The 18,369-nt window shown below is 50.1% G+C and overlaps 1 protein-coding gene across 1 annotated transcript in view; it reads left to right on the plus strand.

Moving 5' to 3' along the window:
* Positions 1 to 18,369, plus strand: part of MYO7B (myosin VIIB) — a 135,426-nt gene that overhangs the window by 90,745 nt on the left and 26,312 nt on the right. The window contains exons 16-23 of the mRNA XM_045298324.1: positions 3,324 to 3,476; positions 4,459 to 4,557; positions 6,257 to 6,351; positions 11,792 to 11,876; positions 13,864 to 14,082; positions 15,227 to 15,397; positions 16,209 to 16,421; positions 16,547 to 16,642. Of these exons, the coding sequence (XP_045154259.1) occupies positions 3,324 to 3,476; positions 4,459 to 4,557; positions 6,257 to 6,351; positions 11,792 to 11,876; positions 13,864 to 14,082; positions 15,227 to 15,397; positions 16,209 to 16,421; positions 16,547 to 16,642 (1,131 nt within the window). The remainder of the gene's footprint in view (positions 1 to 3,323; positions 3,477 to 4,458; positions 4,558 to 6,256; positions 6,352 to 11,791; positions 11,877 to 13,863; positions 14,083 to 15,226; positions 15,398 to 16,208; positions 16,422 to 16,546; positions 16,643 to 18,369) is intronic.

Here is an 18,369-nt window from a genome sequence, read left to right on the forward strand (position 1 = left end):
GACACTGGGGACACCCTCCAGGAAGCGGAAGTATAGAGCTTCCTCTGTGATGCCAAGCACTTCCAGCCTGTACCTAGTGCTGCTGGGGAACACCTGCTGCAAGATCAGCCTGAAGGAGAAGGGGGAGGCCTTCATCAGGGTAGCTTCTCTGGCTCCCGCTTTGTTCCCAGTCTTAATCAGCTGCACACCAGTCAGGATTCCAGTGGCTCCTCTGGAGATTTTGGTGGTGACGCCCAAAGCCTGAGGAAGGAGATCTTCTTACGACCCAGGCCCATGTTCACAGGGAGGAAAGCTAGCACCTTGTTGGCCAGCGTCCTGTCACTGATCTCAGTGAAGTCCTCCGTGGTGGACAAAGCCTCACATTCCTCTGGCTATGAGGCAGCAGCTCTCCAGAGCTGCGTTGTTTCCAGGTGCCCTTGGATGGCTTGGCACATCATTCTCTTGCCCATCAGCATCACGGCTTCCCCAAGAATGGACATGCAGGATGTGCTGCACCTACTGGGAGCCCACATTGCCTGCTCCCACAGTGACACATTGTGGGGAATCATACAAAGTTGAAGCATTTTAAGGAAGTAGTTGGACCTCCAAGTTTCCCTGTCTTCCTTGGACTTCATGTTAGTGTGTCAGGGATTGCCAGGTGGAGTTTAAAGATGTTGTCACTCTCACAAGGACCATGGGCAAGAGGCTGAACCTTGCTACTGACCATCAGGTAGCAGAGACACGTGGAAGAAATGATGAACTCAGAGCTAAATAAAGACTTCCAAAGGGCAGCTCGAGAAGACAAAGTAAGATATTATAATGAAATATGCAAAGACCTAGAATAAGGAAACCAAGAAGGAAGAACATGCTCAGCATCTGAAACAGAAAGAACTGAAGGAAAAATTAAGCCTCAAGATGCAACGTTGAAAGATTCTATGGAAAAATTATTAAATTTTTCAGGAAGCATCCAAAGAAGAGGGAATGAACACACAGTCACTGTACCAAAAAGAACTAGTCCGTGGAGAGCATGTGTTTTGAGAATGATGAGGGTAATGAATGTACAAATGTGCTTTGTACAGTTGATGTATGTATGGATTATGATAAGAGTTGTATGAGCCCCCAATAAAATGATTTAAATAAATAAATAAAAGCCTAACAACAACAAAAAAGAACTAGTCAACTTTCAACCTTATCAGGAAGCAGCATTTGAGCAAGAACCAATGGTGCTGAAGGGAGAAGTTCAAGCCTCACTGAAAGCACTAGCCAAAAAAAAAGGGCTCTAGGAATTGATGAAATACCAATTGAAATATTTCAACAAGCTGATGAAGCACTTACTTGTCTGTGTCAGGAAATTTGGAAAACAGCTATGTGGCCAACTGATGAAAAGAGCTCCATATTTGTACCTATTCCAAAGAAAAGTGGCCCAACAGATGATAAAATTCTAGAACACTGATATCATATACAAGTAAAATTTTGCTGAAGACTCTCCAGCAACAGATACAGCAGTACATTGACAGGGAGGTGCCAGGGGATCAGGCCGGATTCAGAAGACAACATGGAAGAAAGGATATCATTTCTAATGTCAGATGAATCTTGGCTGAAACGATTTTGGTAGAGAATACCAGAAAGACGTTTACTAGTATTTTATTGACTATGCTAAGGAATTCGATTGTGTGGATCATGACAAACTATGAGTAGCCTTGAAAAGAACAGGAATTCCAGAACACTTCATTGTACTCACGTGGAACTTGTACATGGATCAAGAAGCAGTTGTGCAAACAGGACAAGGGCATACTACATAGTTAAAAGCAGTTGTGCAAATAGGACAAGGGCATACTACATAGTTTAAAATCAGGAAAGGTGTGCATCAGGTGTGTTAGTCTAGGTTACCCAGAGAAACAAATTTATAGACACTCATGTGTTTCATAGAGAACTTTATATCAAAGAGGAATTATATATTAAGAAAACATCCCAGCCCAGTCCAGATCAAGTCCATAAATCCGATATTAGCCTATATGTCTGATATCAAGTCTGTAAATTCTTCTTCAGACTCACGCAACACATGCAATGAAGCCGAGTGCAGGAAGATCACAGGCCAGTGGGTGGGAAGTCTTATGGATCCAGTGGCGATGGATGCATCTTAGCACTGGTGTGGGTCTCCATGTGGCTCCTCTAGCTCCAAGGCTCTGGATGCCGTCAGCATAGCTCCATGTGGCTTGTCAACAGTAATATCAAGCAGAGAGAGAGTATGTCCCACCTCTAGGGAACAAGACAGGAGTTCCCAGAATCCTCAGGAGAAGGTCATGCCCACACAGAGGCCTCATTGGCTGTGACCTGATTGACAGACCAGACTCCACCCCTTTACAAGTTGACAGATTATGTAACTGCCACATCTGGTTGAATCCTCTCACCATACTTATTCAGTCTACAGGCTGAATCTGGATTATAAAAGAATCTGGATTATAAGAAGCAGCAGCAGTATCAGGAGGAAGACTTGTTAACAAACTACAATGTGCAGATACCACTATCTTGCTTGCTGAAAATGAGGAGGACTTGAAGCACTTGCTAATAAAAATGTAAGATTGCAGCCTTCAATCTGGATTACAACTCAATGTCAAGAAGACCAAAATCCTCACAACTGGACCAGTAGGTAACATCATGATAAATGGAAAAGAAATTGAAGTTATGAAGTATTTCATCTTGCTTGGATCCACAATCAATGCTCAGAGAAGCAGCAATCAAGAGATCGAATAACTCATTGCATTGGGTAAATCTGTTGCACAGGATCTCTCTAAGGTTGAAAGCCACAGATTACTTTGAGGACTAAAGTGTGCCTGGCCCACTTTATTTATTTTCAATTGCCTCATATCTTTTTGAAAGTTGAGCATTGACTAAGGAAACCGAAGAAGACTTGGCGCTGGAGAAGACTCCTGAAAGGACTGTGGACTGCTCAAAGGAGGAGCAAACGTGCCTTGGAAGAAGTCAGGCCAGAAAGTCCCTTAGAGGCGAGGATGCTGAGACTTGTCTCACATACTTGGGACACGTCAGGAGAGACCAGTCACTGGGGAAGGACATCATGCTTGGTAAAGTAGAGGGGCAGTGAGAGAGAGGAAGGCTCACCATGACTAGGAATGGACATAGTGGCCGAAACAATGGGCTCAAGGTAGCTCAGGACTGGGCGGTGTTTCATTCTGTTGTGCATAGGGTCGGTGTGGGTGGTGGCCAGCTCAGTAGCCCCTAACACAGCAACAAGTGGATCGTTGGGCAAGTCACCCTCTTTGGCTGGAAGAGGAAGTCGGAAGTGGGGCCACCTCAATGACCCCCTTCTTCTTTCCCTCACACAGCTTTTCGACCGAAAGCTGTGCATCCAGCAGCTACGCTACTCGGGCATGATGGAGACGGTGCAGATCCGCAAATCGGGCTTTCCCATCAGATACACATTTGAAGAGTTCTCACAGAGGTTCAAAGTCCTGCTGCCCAGCCTCGTGCGGATGCAGGTGAGTGCTCAAACCCCACCTACTCCTTCCCCTGAAGCAGTGGCCCAGCTAGCCACCCAGGCTAATCCTTCTCTTCCCTCCCCCCTCCCAGCAACCTCCAATCCCAATGTAAAGGTCTCTGCTACCCTCCTGATGCCCAGGGCTCCGTTTACATCCACCTTCCCAGGACTCCAGGCTTTCCAGTTACCCCGGTTCTTCCTTCCTCTTTCAGCTCATCCAGCCTCACCGCTTCACCCCTCGGGGCTAACACAGTGGGAAGAGCTAGCCACGAGGTCTGACGATGGAGTACAAGCGAGAATGTGCTTTCTAGGCTTGGGATTTTTTTATTTTATTAATAAATCATTTTATTGTGGGCTCTTACATAGCTTATAACAATCCATACATCCATTTTATCAACTGGACATGTACAAGTGTTTGTGTCAACAATTTCTAAACATTATCTTTTTCCTTGAGCCCTTTGACATCAGCTCTTCCCCCCCCCTCCTTCCCCACATCCTGCCATCCCCTTGAACCCTTAATAGATTATGCATTATTATAATTTATACGTATCTTACACCACCTGGTATATCCCTTCACCTACTAGGGTTCGGGGTTTTTAGAGCCAATGCACTCTTCAATGATAGGCTGTCAGGGGATGATGTGAGACAAGGAAGCTATTGGGGGCAGGAAATCCTCATGTTCTTCCTCACTGGGCCATCTGTAAATGTGGTCTAGCCAAGTGCCAACTGTCCCTCATTGAGGACCCAGGCTCTAAGATCTGAGTGCCCATCTTATCCCTTGGGCCAGATCCCCATCCCAGCCCTACTCCTGATCGGGTGCCCACTTGTGCTTGCACCCTGCCAAGCAGTCTCTGACTGGGAAGTTCGTGGAAGGAGGGAAATGTCGGTCCATCTGAGACCCTGGAGAAAGACCCACCCTCCGTTTCCCAGCCTGCCACTGGAGTCTCCACGCAGATTGAGCTGACACATTGTCTCCTTGGCAGCTTCACGACAAGTTCCGCCAGGCGGCCCTGCGTATTGCTGACATGTTTCTGGGCGCAGACAAAGACTGGAAAATGGGAAAGACCAAAATTTTCCTGAAGGTGAGACCCCAAGAAACATGCCTCCCCCCAGCTCCTGGCGAACCCTGATCTTGGCCCAGGCTCTAGCAGGCTCTCCTTACTCCATTGGCCTGAACCAGAGTCCTGAGGCACAGAGAACCATGCCCAGGAACAGCGAGGAGGAAGACGAACTGTGAGTCTTAGGGTAAGAGCAAGGGCGAGCTGAGGAAGGCTTCCCAACCACCTGGACAGCCCCCACTGCCCTTTAAGGGGCATGGAGCTCAGCCTCCCTGGGGCTAGGTCAGGCGGTGCTGCAGGGGAGCTCTGCATTGATTCCCAGGGGAAGTGTCTATCAAGAATCCCCCTGGCTTTCCCCGCCCTCTCAAACCAGGCCCGTGGGAGCAAGTCCTCTAATGGTACCATGTGCACATTACCCATCATGTGCACATTACCCATCATGTGCACATTGCCCATCATGTGCACATTACCCATCATGTGCACATAACCCATCATGCACACATAACCCATCACGTGCACATTACCCATCACGTGCACATTACCCATCACGTGCACATAACCCATCACGTGCACATTACCCGTCACATGCACATTACCCATCACGTGCACATTACCCATCACGTGCACATTACCCATCATGTGCACATAGCAACAACAGAAAGGAAGGGCCACCGCTGCCTCCCTGATGACAGCCCAAGATGCTCAGACTGGCCCTCAGCCCTCCTAGGAACGCCAAGGGATGTCAAAGAGCCACCTTGTCTGGGACAGACACTCCATGGCTCCTTGGCCTCGGGTGTGCGGGGGTGGGGTGGGGGAGCAAGGAGAGGATAAAGAAGAGGGAGAGGAAGTCAGGGCCAGTGTGATCTCAGAACAGTCTGCCAGCTCCACCCCCACCCCACCATCTCAGGCCCTTTCTCCTTCATTAGTGTGGTCAGGCGACAGGGTCAAGAGGAGAAGGGCTTGCCCAGCGTATTGAGAGGTGACAGTCTTTGGGGGAGGGTCATCTGGGTCCCCCAGCCTGGGAGGGCCCACCTCGGTCCCTCCTAGCCCTAGCAGAGCTGTCACCACTATCTGGTCCATGCCTGCATCCCCAGGGCCATCCAGCCCTGCCCGCACACAAGGACACTCCACATCTGCTTGGTGCAGGATAGATGGCGGCAGAAGGGACATGCTTCTCTGTGGGAAACAAAGTCCACAACCCACCCTCCGACGCTTCCTTCTGAAGAGGAGGGGCACTCCCACACCGCTCATCCCAGGGCCCGGCCCCCGAGTACGGCTCATCCTCACACCCATGTAACCGACTCATGGGTTGTTTGTAATGAAACGAGCAAGAGTCTGCCCTCGAGAATGCAAAGTTCATATAAATTGTGTGTGTGTGGAGCGGGGAGGGAAAACAACATAATGCTAGGAAACATTGTACCCAAAACTGCTTCATGCCCTCACTTCCCCAATTCTCCAAAGCAGAAAGAGAGTTTGCCAGACAGAATTAGTAAGAATCAAGAGTTGGAATGGGTAGTTCTTCAAAGGAGGTTGAGTTGGGAGATCCCTTCCGTGAGTCCCCACAGAGTCAACTGGAGGGCCCTTTCCTCCCACCTGACTTCCTGGAGGCAGGTGCCGGGGATGTTTGAGAGGTACCGGCTTCAGGGACAGAGCTACCTCTAGCCAGGGATGGGAGGTGAGGGGGGTGAGGCTGGGCAATGTCTCATGGCTCTCCTTCCCATAGGACCATCAAGACACTCTGCTGGAAGTTCAGAGGAATAAGACCCTAGATACCTCGGCCATCACCATCCAGAGGGTCCTGCGCGGATACAAACACAGGTGCCAGCCCTGCCCTGCCAGCCTTCCCCTCCCACCCCCTCAGTCCTTTGACACAGGACCCCAGTCCAGCAAACCAGGCTACATGCTTACATACTTTCCCACTGGGCCCTCCCTCCCCAAGGTGACTGAAGCACAGGGCCTCCCAGGATCCCTGGCCTGGCCTGCAGCCTGTGGTGGTCAGAGAATTCTACTTCATTGTTTGATTGGGGCAAGGCGGGGGGTGGCACAGGGGGAGGGGGGCACAAAGCCTTACCATGTAGGAAGTGTTGGCTCTAGTCTCAACTACATTGGGATGTTTTGCTTCTATAGACTTAGACAGTGTGCAGGCATGGATTTAGAAGATGACTTGGTTTTTTGAAGGAGCCCTGGTATGATGGTGGTTAAGCACGTGTCCACTAAGGTGAAGGTTGGTGGAGAGAGAGAAAAATTAGACCGTCTGCCTCTGCAAAGATTTATAACCTTGGAAACCATATGGGTACTTCTACTCTGTCCTATAGCTCCCTAGCAAGTAGGAAGGTGATACTTGATTCCTCTCGCTGACATTGCCCTTGATCACACCCTACCAGGCCTCCTACACCCTCCTCCCCACCGATTTTGGACCACTTGTTGTTCCCTTGTCCCTGAGTTTGTTAACACCACTTCCTTTCCCCCACCTCCCCCTCTCCCATGTCCCCTAGGAATTGTTGGTCCCATTGTTTTCTCCTCCAGATTGTTTATCCTGCCTATCTTATCTAGATAGACCTGCAGAGATAATAATATGCACAAAAACAAGACAGAGCAAAACAAAGCGACAAAAGAAAACAAAACAACAAAAAAAGCAATGACCAAAAAAAGAGAAACCTGTAAATAGTCCAAGGTCTATGTGTTGACCTTTAGGAGTATTTTCTGGTTGAGTCTGATGGGGCACCATGCCCTGGCCCCAAAGCCTATTTTTGATATTCCCTCAGGACTTCCTTGCTCTGCTTATAATGCATACATTTAATGATGCATAAGACAGTTCTCACAAAATTTATCTAGTTCCAATTGTCAGTAAGCTGAGGGTAAGAAAGCTTGATTTAAACCCATTGTGTCATTTTCTTGTCTAACTAATTTTACTAGCCAGGAGAGTAAGCACATCATTAAATATTAAGGGTGAGTATTTTTCAAATCATTTTATTAGGGGCTCATACAACTCTTATCACAATCCATACATACATCAGTTGTGTAAAGCACATTTGTACATTCATTGCCCTCATCACTCTCCACTTAAGCCCCTGGCATCAGCTCCTCATTTCCCCCCCTCCCTCCCTGCTCCCCCCTCCCTCATAAACCCTTGATAATTTACAAATTATTATTTTGTCATATCTTACACTGTGCGACGTCTCCCTTCACCCACTTTTCTGTTGTCCATCCCCCAGCAAGGAGGTCACATGCAGATCCTTGTAATCGTTTCCCTAAGGGTGAGCATTTACGGGAAATGCAGTTGATGTCGTTTCCTCTATTTCTCCTCTGAAGTGCAACTAAGAGCCCTGGAAGTCTGCCTTGTCCTGTAGGGTTGCTCTGACGGCGGCAGTGAGTTTGTGCTGTTGATGTTCTGTGTTGCCCAGCCCGTTCGGACGCAGAGAGCCTGGAGAAGGCAGAGTCAATGAGAACGAACGACCCAGCCCTGCCCCACGCTCGGACGTTGCTCTGAGCGGCAGCCCCAATCTTGTCGTCTCCCGGAGGCTTTCTCTAATGTTCACTCCCCTCCACCGGACCAAGCACGATGCCCTTTGTCAGGGGTTGGTCCCTCCCGGTCGCATGCCTAAAGCACCTGAGAGGGTCTCCCCAGCCTCTCGTCCTTCTGTACTTTTCCAAGATAGACCAGTGCTTCCTTCTGTAAGGCCACAGCGTCTTTCTTACTCTTTGCCTGCACTGTAAATCAAATGCATCCCAGTTCTTGCAAGCTCTAGACACTGTCGAATCATTTGTGTTTTTAAATTATTGAAATTTTTACTTTGGAAACCAGTGGTTCTCATCCATTACTGCATCCTAGAATCACCTAGGAAATGAAATTTTTAAAAATATGTAAGTGTGCACCAAAATTTTACACATACTCAGACACACACACATATTCTCCAGACCCTACTAGGAAATATTCTGACTTAATTAGACCAGGGGCTTGGAAGCCCTAAGGAACATTCAAGACATTAAAGTTTGCCAGATAATTTTAATATGGTTGGAACCCATTGTTCCAAACCTAAGTAACTTATTAAAAAGTTATTAAAAGTGATGTGAAAACTCAGGATTGCGTAGTGTGAGCTGGAAGTGCTGCTCCCTAGTGGGGGGCCTGTTCATGGCCTGTGAGGGAAAGGCCAGCCCCCCACAACTAATTGTGGGTTCGATAAGCGCAATTGTACGGTTATTTTATGTACATATGTATATATATATACACACATATATAATAAAGTCATAGAGAGCATGAGAGATGGAAGTGAGATTGAAATAATGGAGTCAGACACATTTCAGACACCTCAGCCCCACTTGGTGGTCCACGTGGAGATGGGAGACCAAAGGGCAGGAGAGAGGGGGAGGGGAAGGAGGACAAGGGGAAAGGGAACAGGGGAGCAAGGGATCAGGAACCAAGGGAGAATGCCAGGGTGAGAGGGAGGCAAGGGAGAGAGGGGATGGGAAGAGCCTCTTTATTGCTAACCAAGGCTTATATATCTTTGGGGGGCATGCAAGCCCACTAATTATAGGTAAAGGCATATGTCACAGGAAGGGGTTGTAATACAGTAATGAGAGGGGGACAACCTAGGGGTACACACGCTATAGGAAGAGGAGGGATTAAGGGTAAGTATACATGTGACAAGATAGGCGGATCCTAGACACAGGATGGCAGCCTACCTTTGGATGTCACTGACCAGGTTTGACCTGTTCTTTGGCTCTCCATGGAAACCATTATCAGTAGGGTGTGAACCCCACCTACTGTGGACCAGACTGATGGCTGCAAGCCTTCAGACAGAAGTAATCTATTGTCCTTAACAGCAGGGAGTGGGCCCCACCTGTGGTGGGACCAGATAGTAGTCTGGCAACTGACTGCCTTCAGGGAGGATGTCTCTAAGCATCTGATCTCCCACCATATGCTGGCAAATAGCCTCTAATGTTTGGCAAGTCTTTGGGGTAGACAAAACTGGGGAAAGTCTCTTTACAATCCCACAGTGTCCGTTCTAGGGTCTCCAACATTGTTCCCAGCTTGGATAGTGAACCGGCCCAAGGCGGAGGTGGCTGAGCTTGGCGTCCTTGCTGGTGTGAACAGACTGCGTCCAAACTAGTGGCGGGTGGAGCAGATGGGGCTGGGCAAATGCTTTGGCCATCCAGCTAACCCAGAACCGCTTTGTACCGAGTGTGGTCCCACCGTCAAGGATTCACACCGAAAGCAGGTTACAGATGGTGAGGCCTGCCTGTTGAACAGGAGCACTGTGCGGCAAGAGACCGGCGTGTGAGCCTCTGTGTGTCTGCCATCCAGCCCAGCACATCGTTGGCAGACAGTAGCCTCTACGGGGAGCAGATCAAACGAGTGAACATCTCAGCTGTTGGCCGCATGTGTGGTTTCCCAACAGAGACAGTTGACCCCAAACGAGCGCATGCACTGGCCCAAAGCGATGGGATTCCGTCCACTGACACCGGGGCTGAAGAGGCCCTTGACCCAGGAGGAAGAGGAGCTCATCAGAACTGAGTGAAAAACACTATAGCCGTGATGCTGGGGCTCACGGTGGCACGGGGGTGCCCCGTGGGGTGATGCAACAAGAGACTTATCAGAAATGAGCCGCTTTCAAGCTGCACTGACACCTGGTCCGGACTTCCTTGGGGCAGCATCCCTATTGGCATCTTCAGTGTGACCAAGAAGTGCCTGGACCTCCCACCTCTCAGTTCATCAGTGAGAAGTTCTCTGTTGGAGAAGTTCTCAGAATAACTGCCTCCTCACATGGCTGTCTGACCAGAGAAATGCCGGTGCTGGCCCTCCCTGGGTTTTTCCCCTGGCACACATACAGCTCTGTCCACCCCCCACCCCCCAGGTTTTTCATCTGAAAATCAATGCATGCTCTGAAACAGAGAGTAGACATGTGATTCCGTTGCACTGTCTTGACCTCTAACATAAGCGACTGCTGGGGGTTTGCCTGGTTGTGTTGTGTCTTTCCTTTTCCTGTTGAACTTGGGACGATGTTGGTTGGGGCAGAAATGGCATAGCTTGCTCTTGCGGAGCATACAGTTACTGTCGCTGTGTGGTTTGCAATGTCAAAAAAGAAAGCTCCGTGAAGCCTCAGAAGGAAAGAGGCCGTTATATGGATCACGTTGGCCTGGCTGTCTCTGCTGCCCGGGAGCCTGGATCTTCTTCCAGATCCATCCTGTATTTGTCCCCGCAGGAGAACACTAAGTTCCATGAGATTCCCAGAACCTCCTGCCCTTTCCTGTTCCTGCAGAGGACTCCGAGCCCGCGGGTTTCTGACCTGAAATGATGGCTAGTTGATGCTGCCCAGAGGAGCTAGTGTCCATCAGGGGGACATTGGACATGGCTTTATTCCTTCATAGATCTTTGGACACATTGAAAAAATACCTGATTATTTTGATAACTGGACTCTCCTCATTCACAGTTGCAATGTTAGGAGCAACTTGAAATGCCGATGGATTTCTAGTTCTAACGTGGCCATAAGGAGCCCTGGAAGTGCTGTGAGCTAGGCATTGGACTGCTAACCACAAGAATGGTGGTTCAAACCCACCAGCTGGTCTGTGGGAGAAAGACGAGACTGTCCCCTGTAAGGATTGATAGTCTTGGAAGCCCTAGGAAGGGTCACTGATGTGCTGCCATTGGCTCGGTGGGAGTGACTTTGTATAGGTTGGCCTGACATAGGAGTCCTGGTGGTGCAGTGGTTACATGTGCAGTTACTAACTAAAACGTGAGGGGTTCGAACCTTCCAGCAGCTCCAGGGTAGAAAGATGTGGCAGGCTGCTTCTCTAAAGATGTGCCCCCTTGGAAGGCCTCTGGGAGCAGACGGACTCTACCCAATAGTATTGCCATGCGTTGGAACCTACTGGCTGGCAAGGGGGCTGATTTCGGAACCTGGCTAGATGTCTTTTGAATTATAAAGAGTTCTGGAAAAGGAAGTACTGTGTCTCTCTATGTATCTATGTCCCTAGCATTTCATTGTCTCCCTCACCCCCTTTCTACAAAACCAAACTGAAACCAACTGCTCCCCCATCGAGTCAGTGCTGACTCACCGTGACCCTCTAGCAGGGTGGAAGGACCTCTGTGAGTTTCCATGGCTTCCTTACAGGAGCAGACCGCCTCCTCTATCCCCCACAGGGTGGCTGCTGGCTTTGAACTGCTGGATTGTGGGTAGGAGCCCACTTTGGAACCCAGTACACCACCAGTGCTAGCTGAAATGTCTGCATTGACTCTGTGCCCTGCATTCCCTTCCAGGAAGGAGTTCTTGAGGCAGAAACAGGCCGCTGTGACAGTCCAGGCCAACTGGAGAGGCTTCTTAACTCGGCGAAATTTCAAGCTGGTGAGAAAACAATTTAGAAAGGCTGGGCCCGGGAACAGGGCCTCACACTGCCTGCCTAATAAAAAGTTAATTAAAAATGTCTATTTACATGTGAGGTCACAGGTAGGAGGGATTAATCACTAACAGAGTTCAAAATAATTAGACCTCAGTGTCCCACACACTCACAAATATGCATGCTCTCCCTCTTCTCTTTCTTTGAGAAATTGCTTCTAATGCCAAAATTAATGTCTAGATCGCCAAATCTCAAAGCAAGTGTGGCGTGGAGAGAGGATCAGAATCATTCTTAAGGGGCTTTCCAAACCATATGGGCCACTCCTGCCCCTAACTGAGAAATTTTAGCTTTCGGGGGCAACTCCCTTGACAAATAATCACTGTTGTAGTGACTTTTCTCACTTAGTGGTTCCCACATCTGAGCATGCAACATATTAATATAGTTTTTCTAATTGTGGTCAAATATATTTAATAAAACATTTGTCATTTCAACTACTTTAACACGTCCAGTTGTTCAGCGCTACGATGTTCACGCTGTGCACCAGCTCTGCCATCTGTCCTGCGTGTTTTCATTGTCTTCAGTGGGAACTCAGTGACCCTCAAACCATCCCCACCACACCTTCTTGTTAACACCGTCTCAGGTTGTAGGTTCGTGGGCTGTAAACAGCTCTCCTGAAAAAATCTGGACAGCTCCAGAATGGAGTTGAGGTGCTTGACTCTGATATTGGTTCCTGGCTCTTCCCAATTTGAAGCCAACAAGTACATTAATGAATGGATCATTCTCTGTTTCAATCACCCACCCACCCCCCTTCTCTCATTCACTGGCTTTCTTAACCACAGGCTAATTGGTGTCTGCTACACAAATGAACCAAGGAGCCTTGTATGTAGACATGACAAGCTTGCCTTGTCATGAGCCAGGCTGTGGTTGTAACATATGATGGTAATGCCAGCAAAGCTGCTCCCGGCGGCATTCCAGAGGCAGCCCGTCAGTGTTCTGTGTTTCTGAAGGCATCTTGGTAGCAGACATACGTAGACCGGTATCTCGGAGCCTGTTACTTTTCATGCACCGTTTTATTTAAGGAAGGCATTATAGTTAAGGAAAACTGAGACATAGAGAAGCTGAGTCATTTTCCAAATGTGTACTGTTAGTAAGCAGTCAAACGAGGAGTTGAATTCTTGTCTGATGACTTCAGGGCCTGTCTGGTAAGGCGTTACACTGCCCTTCCAATGGATTTTGATTTAGTGGTCAGTCACCTAGTCCTTATTGGGCTGGTCCTTAAGAGGTCAACAAGAGCTCAGCACAGGGTTTCAATGACAGGCCACTGGGGCCCAGGGAATGTTTGCAGCACAGAAGTGGATATTCCTTCACGTATTATTTCTTTTATTTGTAATACCCCCTATACCAAAAAATTAGCTCAGTATGGCCAGCCCTAGATTTCTACACAGATGTGCTAGCTCCCAACCAGTTTCCTGGAACTGGCTTCCAGGTGGGAGAAGGGAAGCCTCCTATGCAAATATCTAAATCAATTCTCTATTAGCAGCCGCTAGGGAGACATCATTCTTTTTGTTATTAAACACATGCTGGCTTAGCACTTAGTTGAGTGCCAGACACGATTCTAAGTACTTTGCAGGTCATAATGGAGTGAATGTGCCATGCTGCATTGTGTGAAATGCCACATCAGTCTTCTGCAGGCAGCTCTGAAGCTAGCCTATCTCCTCAGGATGACTGCTTACTCCCTGTTTCTTCTAAGAAAGCCCAGTGCTCTGCATTCAGCTAGGACCCAGTGGTTCTCAACCTTCCTAATGCCGCGACCCTTTAATACAGTTCCTCATGTGATGGTGACCCCCCCAACCATCGGAAATATGTGTTTTCTAATGGTCTTAGGCGACCCCTGTGAAAGAGTCATTCGAGCCCCAAAGGGGTCGCGACCCACAGGTGGAGAACTGCTCAGCTATGCCCAAGCCTCCCCTGAGTATACCTTCTCTCTCCTTGCAGATCCTCCTAGGCTTTGAGCGCCTGCAGGCAATTGTCCGGAGCAGCCTGCTGGCAAAGCAGTACCAAGTGATGCAGGAGAGGATGGTCCGCCTGCAGGCCTTGTGTCGGGGCTACCTGATCCGTCGTGCGGTCCAGGACAAGAAGAGGGCATTGGTGGTCATCCAGGCGCATGCCCGAGGCATGGCTGCTCGGCGTAACTTCCAGAGGAAGAAAGCAAGTGTAGGTTGTCCCTGCATCTTGGGTGGGCTTTGGGATGGGGTAGAACTGGAGGGGGCTGGGGAGGGGCCAGACGGGGGTAGACTAGGACTAACATGGGGAAGGTGGAGAGAGTGAGGGGGCAAGATAGAGAAATCCCTTTGGAAGTCACCATTCTCAAGCCAACTGAAAACTCTGTTCTACACGAACCCAGCATTGACATTGGAGGCAAACTACAACACTGCCGAGGGACTAACATTTAGATGTTGCGAGGAGGGGTCCCCTGTGAACGTGGCAGCCCATCCTGTCTTCCGGGAACCCTTGGTCAACCTCCCCAGCGGGTGAGACACAGCCGGGGAAGAAATCACACCCTCAGGGACTTTTTTAAGGCAAGAGAAGTGGGGAGGGCTTTCGGGAAATTGCGCTTCTCAATTCTTTAGCCAATGTTTAGGGGTGGTTTCCCTGAAGGTCTGGTCCACCCTCAAGGCGCCACAGGAAACCGGAGCCAGGTGAGCGCAGAGAGAGGCTGGTTCATGGAAGAGTGCCAGGGACCAGGTTCCTGGTGTTTGACAAGGCTTGCAGACAGAAACACCAGGGGTGGCTGTGGGGTTCCTGGAAAGAGCAGAGTAAGGGAGGGCACCAAGACATACGTTCCCACATTTTTCATTTCCCCGCAGGACACCGTCCTCAACTCAACCTTCTTCCCTCCAACCTCGTCCACTGGGGGCGGGGGTGGGGCGAGGTTAGGATGAAGGCATGGGGGCAGGGAAATGGATAAGGAAGAGTGTAGACTCCCAGATTCTCCACGTGCTTTTGCACACGAGCCTCACCTGTGCACGAGTTACCAAAGGCCCAGCGCCCTCCCCTGCCGGGGCTGCAATGGCCCGTGAATGGCAGCTGGAGTCTCTGGCCGTGGGATGGGAGGCGGCCTGCAGGCCTTTCCCTGTTCTAGGCCTCCAATTCTCTGGTGGGAGTGTAAAGCCCAGTGACTTCGAACTATTAAGATCCATCCTTTTAGAACAGCATCTATCTATCTGTACCAGTGGTGGCAGGACAAGATGGGTCTTGCTTCCGTGAGGTGCTTAGCCTGCCCAGCCGGCGTGACGTCAGGCTTGTTTCCCTGAGCACAGCTGGGCCGGCGGTAACCTTCCTCTGTCAATCCACACAGGAACATCTGTTCGTCCCCATTGCCCAGCAGCAGGACTCAAGTGTTCTTCCTACCAAGAAGCGTGAGTCCATCTACGACCCCCTCACTGATACTGAGATGGTGGAGAAAGTGTTTGGCTTCCTCCCTTTGATAATTGGGGGTCAAGAAGACCAGACCTCACCAAGCTTTGAGGTAAGACACTCCCTTGTCCTTTGAAGGGTCAGCCCCAGGTGAGGGTAGGAAGATCTCTCCTAGTCCCTGGCCTCCCTCAGGGGCAGTTAAATCAGGTGGTTGAACTGCTACAGGTCTCAGGGGTTATGCAGAGAAAGGTAAGGGGCCCAGGAAGGAGCCCACACACACAAAGCGGGTCCTTTAATAGCAACATTCCCTAGAGGTTTGACAAGGTGCACACTCTTGGGCTTCGGAGTGCTGCAGCACCCCAAGTATCTGACCCCTCGTCTTTCAGAACATGGGGAGGCGGGCTCTGCAGGGATGCTGTGCAAAGGAGGAGGGAGCAGGAACCGAACAGAATCCCCAGGGACACCCAATGCTCTGGGCCAGCCTTCTGGGGCTCAGGGCCCAAGGGGCTCAGGGCTCTGCATGACACAGTAGCTAGGTGTGGACGTAAGCCTGGCTGGGTTGGGCTCCTGCTGGGCCCTGACTGTGCAGAAAGAAGGGAAGGACGATGAAGACAGAGGGCTGGCAGGAGAGAAGTCTAACCAGAGACGGACTGCAGGGCAAAGTGCACTAAGGGGGCCACCAGCCGGCCTGGACATTCATGAGGAGGCCCATCCCACAGAAGCTCTTGGGGTCCCGCTGAATGTGGCAGGTTGGGGTGGGTGTCAGACCGATGGGAGGGGGCAGAGGTCTGTATACCCATGTATAACCAGACGGACCCATCGCAGCCTTTCTGCCATCCCGAGTGTGTACCCCGTCAATAGCTAGCTCGCTGTTATCTGAAGGACATGCTGGTCCATAACTCTGTCTCCCCCTTGGCCCCCAGGATCTGGAAACAGAGACCGAGCAGCTACCCGAGGTGGACCTGGACACAGTCCCGATGGCCGAGGAGCTCGATACAGAGGTGGACAGTGTCGATGGACAGTACACCTTCCCCAAATTCGCTGCCATCTACTTTCAGAAATCGGCCAGCCACACCTACCTCCGGCGGCCCCTGCAGCACCCTCTGCTCTACCATGAGGATGACACGGACTGCTTGGTATCCGAGCTGACCTTGGGCTGGCCTTGGGAGGGAAGAGGGAAGAGGGAAGAGCCGGAGTGTACTGGGCAAGGGGGTGGTCTGCACTGGGGATTCCAGTGGGGTCCCTCTGCCCATTTCCTCAGGTTTCACTGACCATCTGGACCATCATCCTGAGATTCATGGGGGACCTCCCGGAGCCGGTGATCCTTCCTGGGACCAACCCGCCCGACAGCACAGTGGTACGGCCAATCCACAACACCCTGGACAGCAAGGGCAGCGCCCAGTCTCCCCAGCCTGGCAAATCTGCACGGGCCCAGTGGTGCCAAGCAGGCAGGCAGAGGAGGGTGGTTCTCGGGCTGCTCAGGCTTGAACCACACTTGAAATTCCTGAGTCGAGGGCTGCACCCAGGACCTTTGTCCATACGGTGAATGAAGGGCATCCCATGGCTCTCAGATTAGGCTGGATTTGAACCAGATTCGGATACATATAATAACAACACAATAGGTACTGTTGCGAATGGAACATCTGTAGAACCATGGTTTCTCTGTGCGTTTAATTCCTAGGCAAACCACCCTAGAAGTTAGGAACGATGCTGCTTTTTTGATGGCTGAATAGACAGAGGCTCAGTCGGGTGAAGTGATATGCCCTGAAATCACAATGACAGCTGGTATTTTGATTCATCCTGCTGAATTCAAAGGCCCATCTTTTGACCCGTGTACACACGACCCTGCTCTCAGCCATAAGCTAAATTCATACCCATTTTCATTTTAGTCCAACATTCTTCCGAAGGCCCCAGTTTCCTGATGTAGTCTTAGTGGGAAAAGTTGAAAGGACTTACATGGCCGTGACTGCCCTCAGAGGCTACCTGCAGCTCATGACCACTTTTCATACAGCAGGTGCTCTTTCGGGGATGCCTTCTGGGGTTTGGTGAACAGACTAACAGCATAGAAATTTACAACAGTCTGCAGACTGGGATCAGATGATGGCCACACGTGGCCTAGGCATTACGTGGCAGTTTCCTAGGCCCAAGCCCTGACTCTCTGTCAACTGACAGTGTGGACACTACCAGAATATATTCATTATCGATGGCTTTGAAAGAAATCACCCCAAACTAGATGTTTAGAAGCACAAACTCTCATCCCCTCACATACTTCCTGAGAGTCAGAGATTGAGAATGATTAGCTGTGTGGCTCTGGCTCACGGTCTCTAAGGAGGTTGCCTTCCGGCTAGAGTTCATCTGAGACGGGACAGACTGAAGCCATTACTTCCACGATGGCGCACTCACAGGACCTTTGGCTGGAGATCATGATTCCTTGCTTTGTGGAACTCCCCACAGGACTGCCCAACTCCCCTGAAAGCAAATGACCCAAGAGACCAAGCAAGGAGGGAGATGCAAGCCTCTCTTGGGAGTCACCGCCCATCATCCTATCCTATTCTGTTAGTCGCATAGACCAAACTTGATACAGAGTGGGCGGAGACTACACAAAGGTATGGGACATGGGTTCCCCTTGAAGATTGGCTGCTACCTTGCCCCTTCTGCAGGCTGAGGCTAGGGGGAACAGCCTTCGGGGTGTGCTTCCTGGACCTGTATATGAGTGTGCACTGTGTTGCCCCTCACTGCCACCTCGGGAGCTGGCCAGCTAAGCTCAGTCCCTGTGCCACCACTGGTTTGTTGTGTGTCCTTGAATCCATTCTGACTTAGGCCAGAGTAGAACTGCCCTGTAGAGTTTCCCAGGCTGTAATTTATTTTAAATTGTTTTGTTGGCATATACTTTACACATCACACAATTTAACCATTCAATCAAAGGATGAAGATTTGTGCGATCATCACCACAATCAATTTCAGAGCATTTCCTTCTTGTACTCACTGCTGTTAGCTCCCCATTTCCCCCTATCCTCCCCTCCCATCCCCCTAGGCCAGTGGTTCTCAACCTTCCTAATGCCCCCACCCTTTAATACAGTTCCT

The sequence above is a fragment of the Echinops telfairi genome, unplaced genomic scaffold (genome assembly GCF_000313985.2).
Source record: "Echinops telfairi isolate 266 unplaced genomic scaffold, ASM31398v2 ScPeMD7_4;HRSCAF=17, whole genome shotgun sequence".
NCBI classification, from domain to species: domain Eukaryota; kingdom Metazoa; phylum Chordata; class Mammalia; order Afrosoricida; family Tenrecidae; genus Echinops; species Echinops telfairi.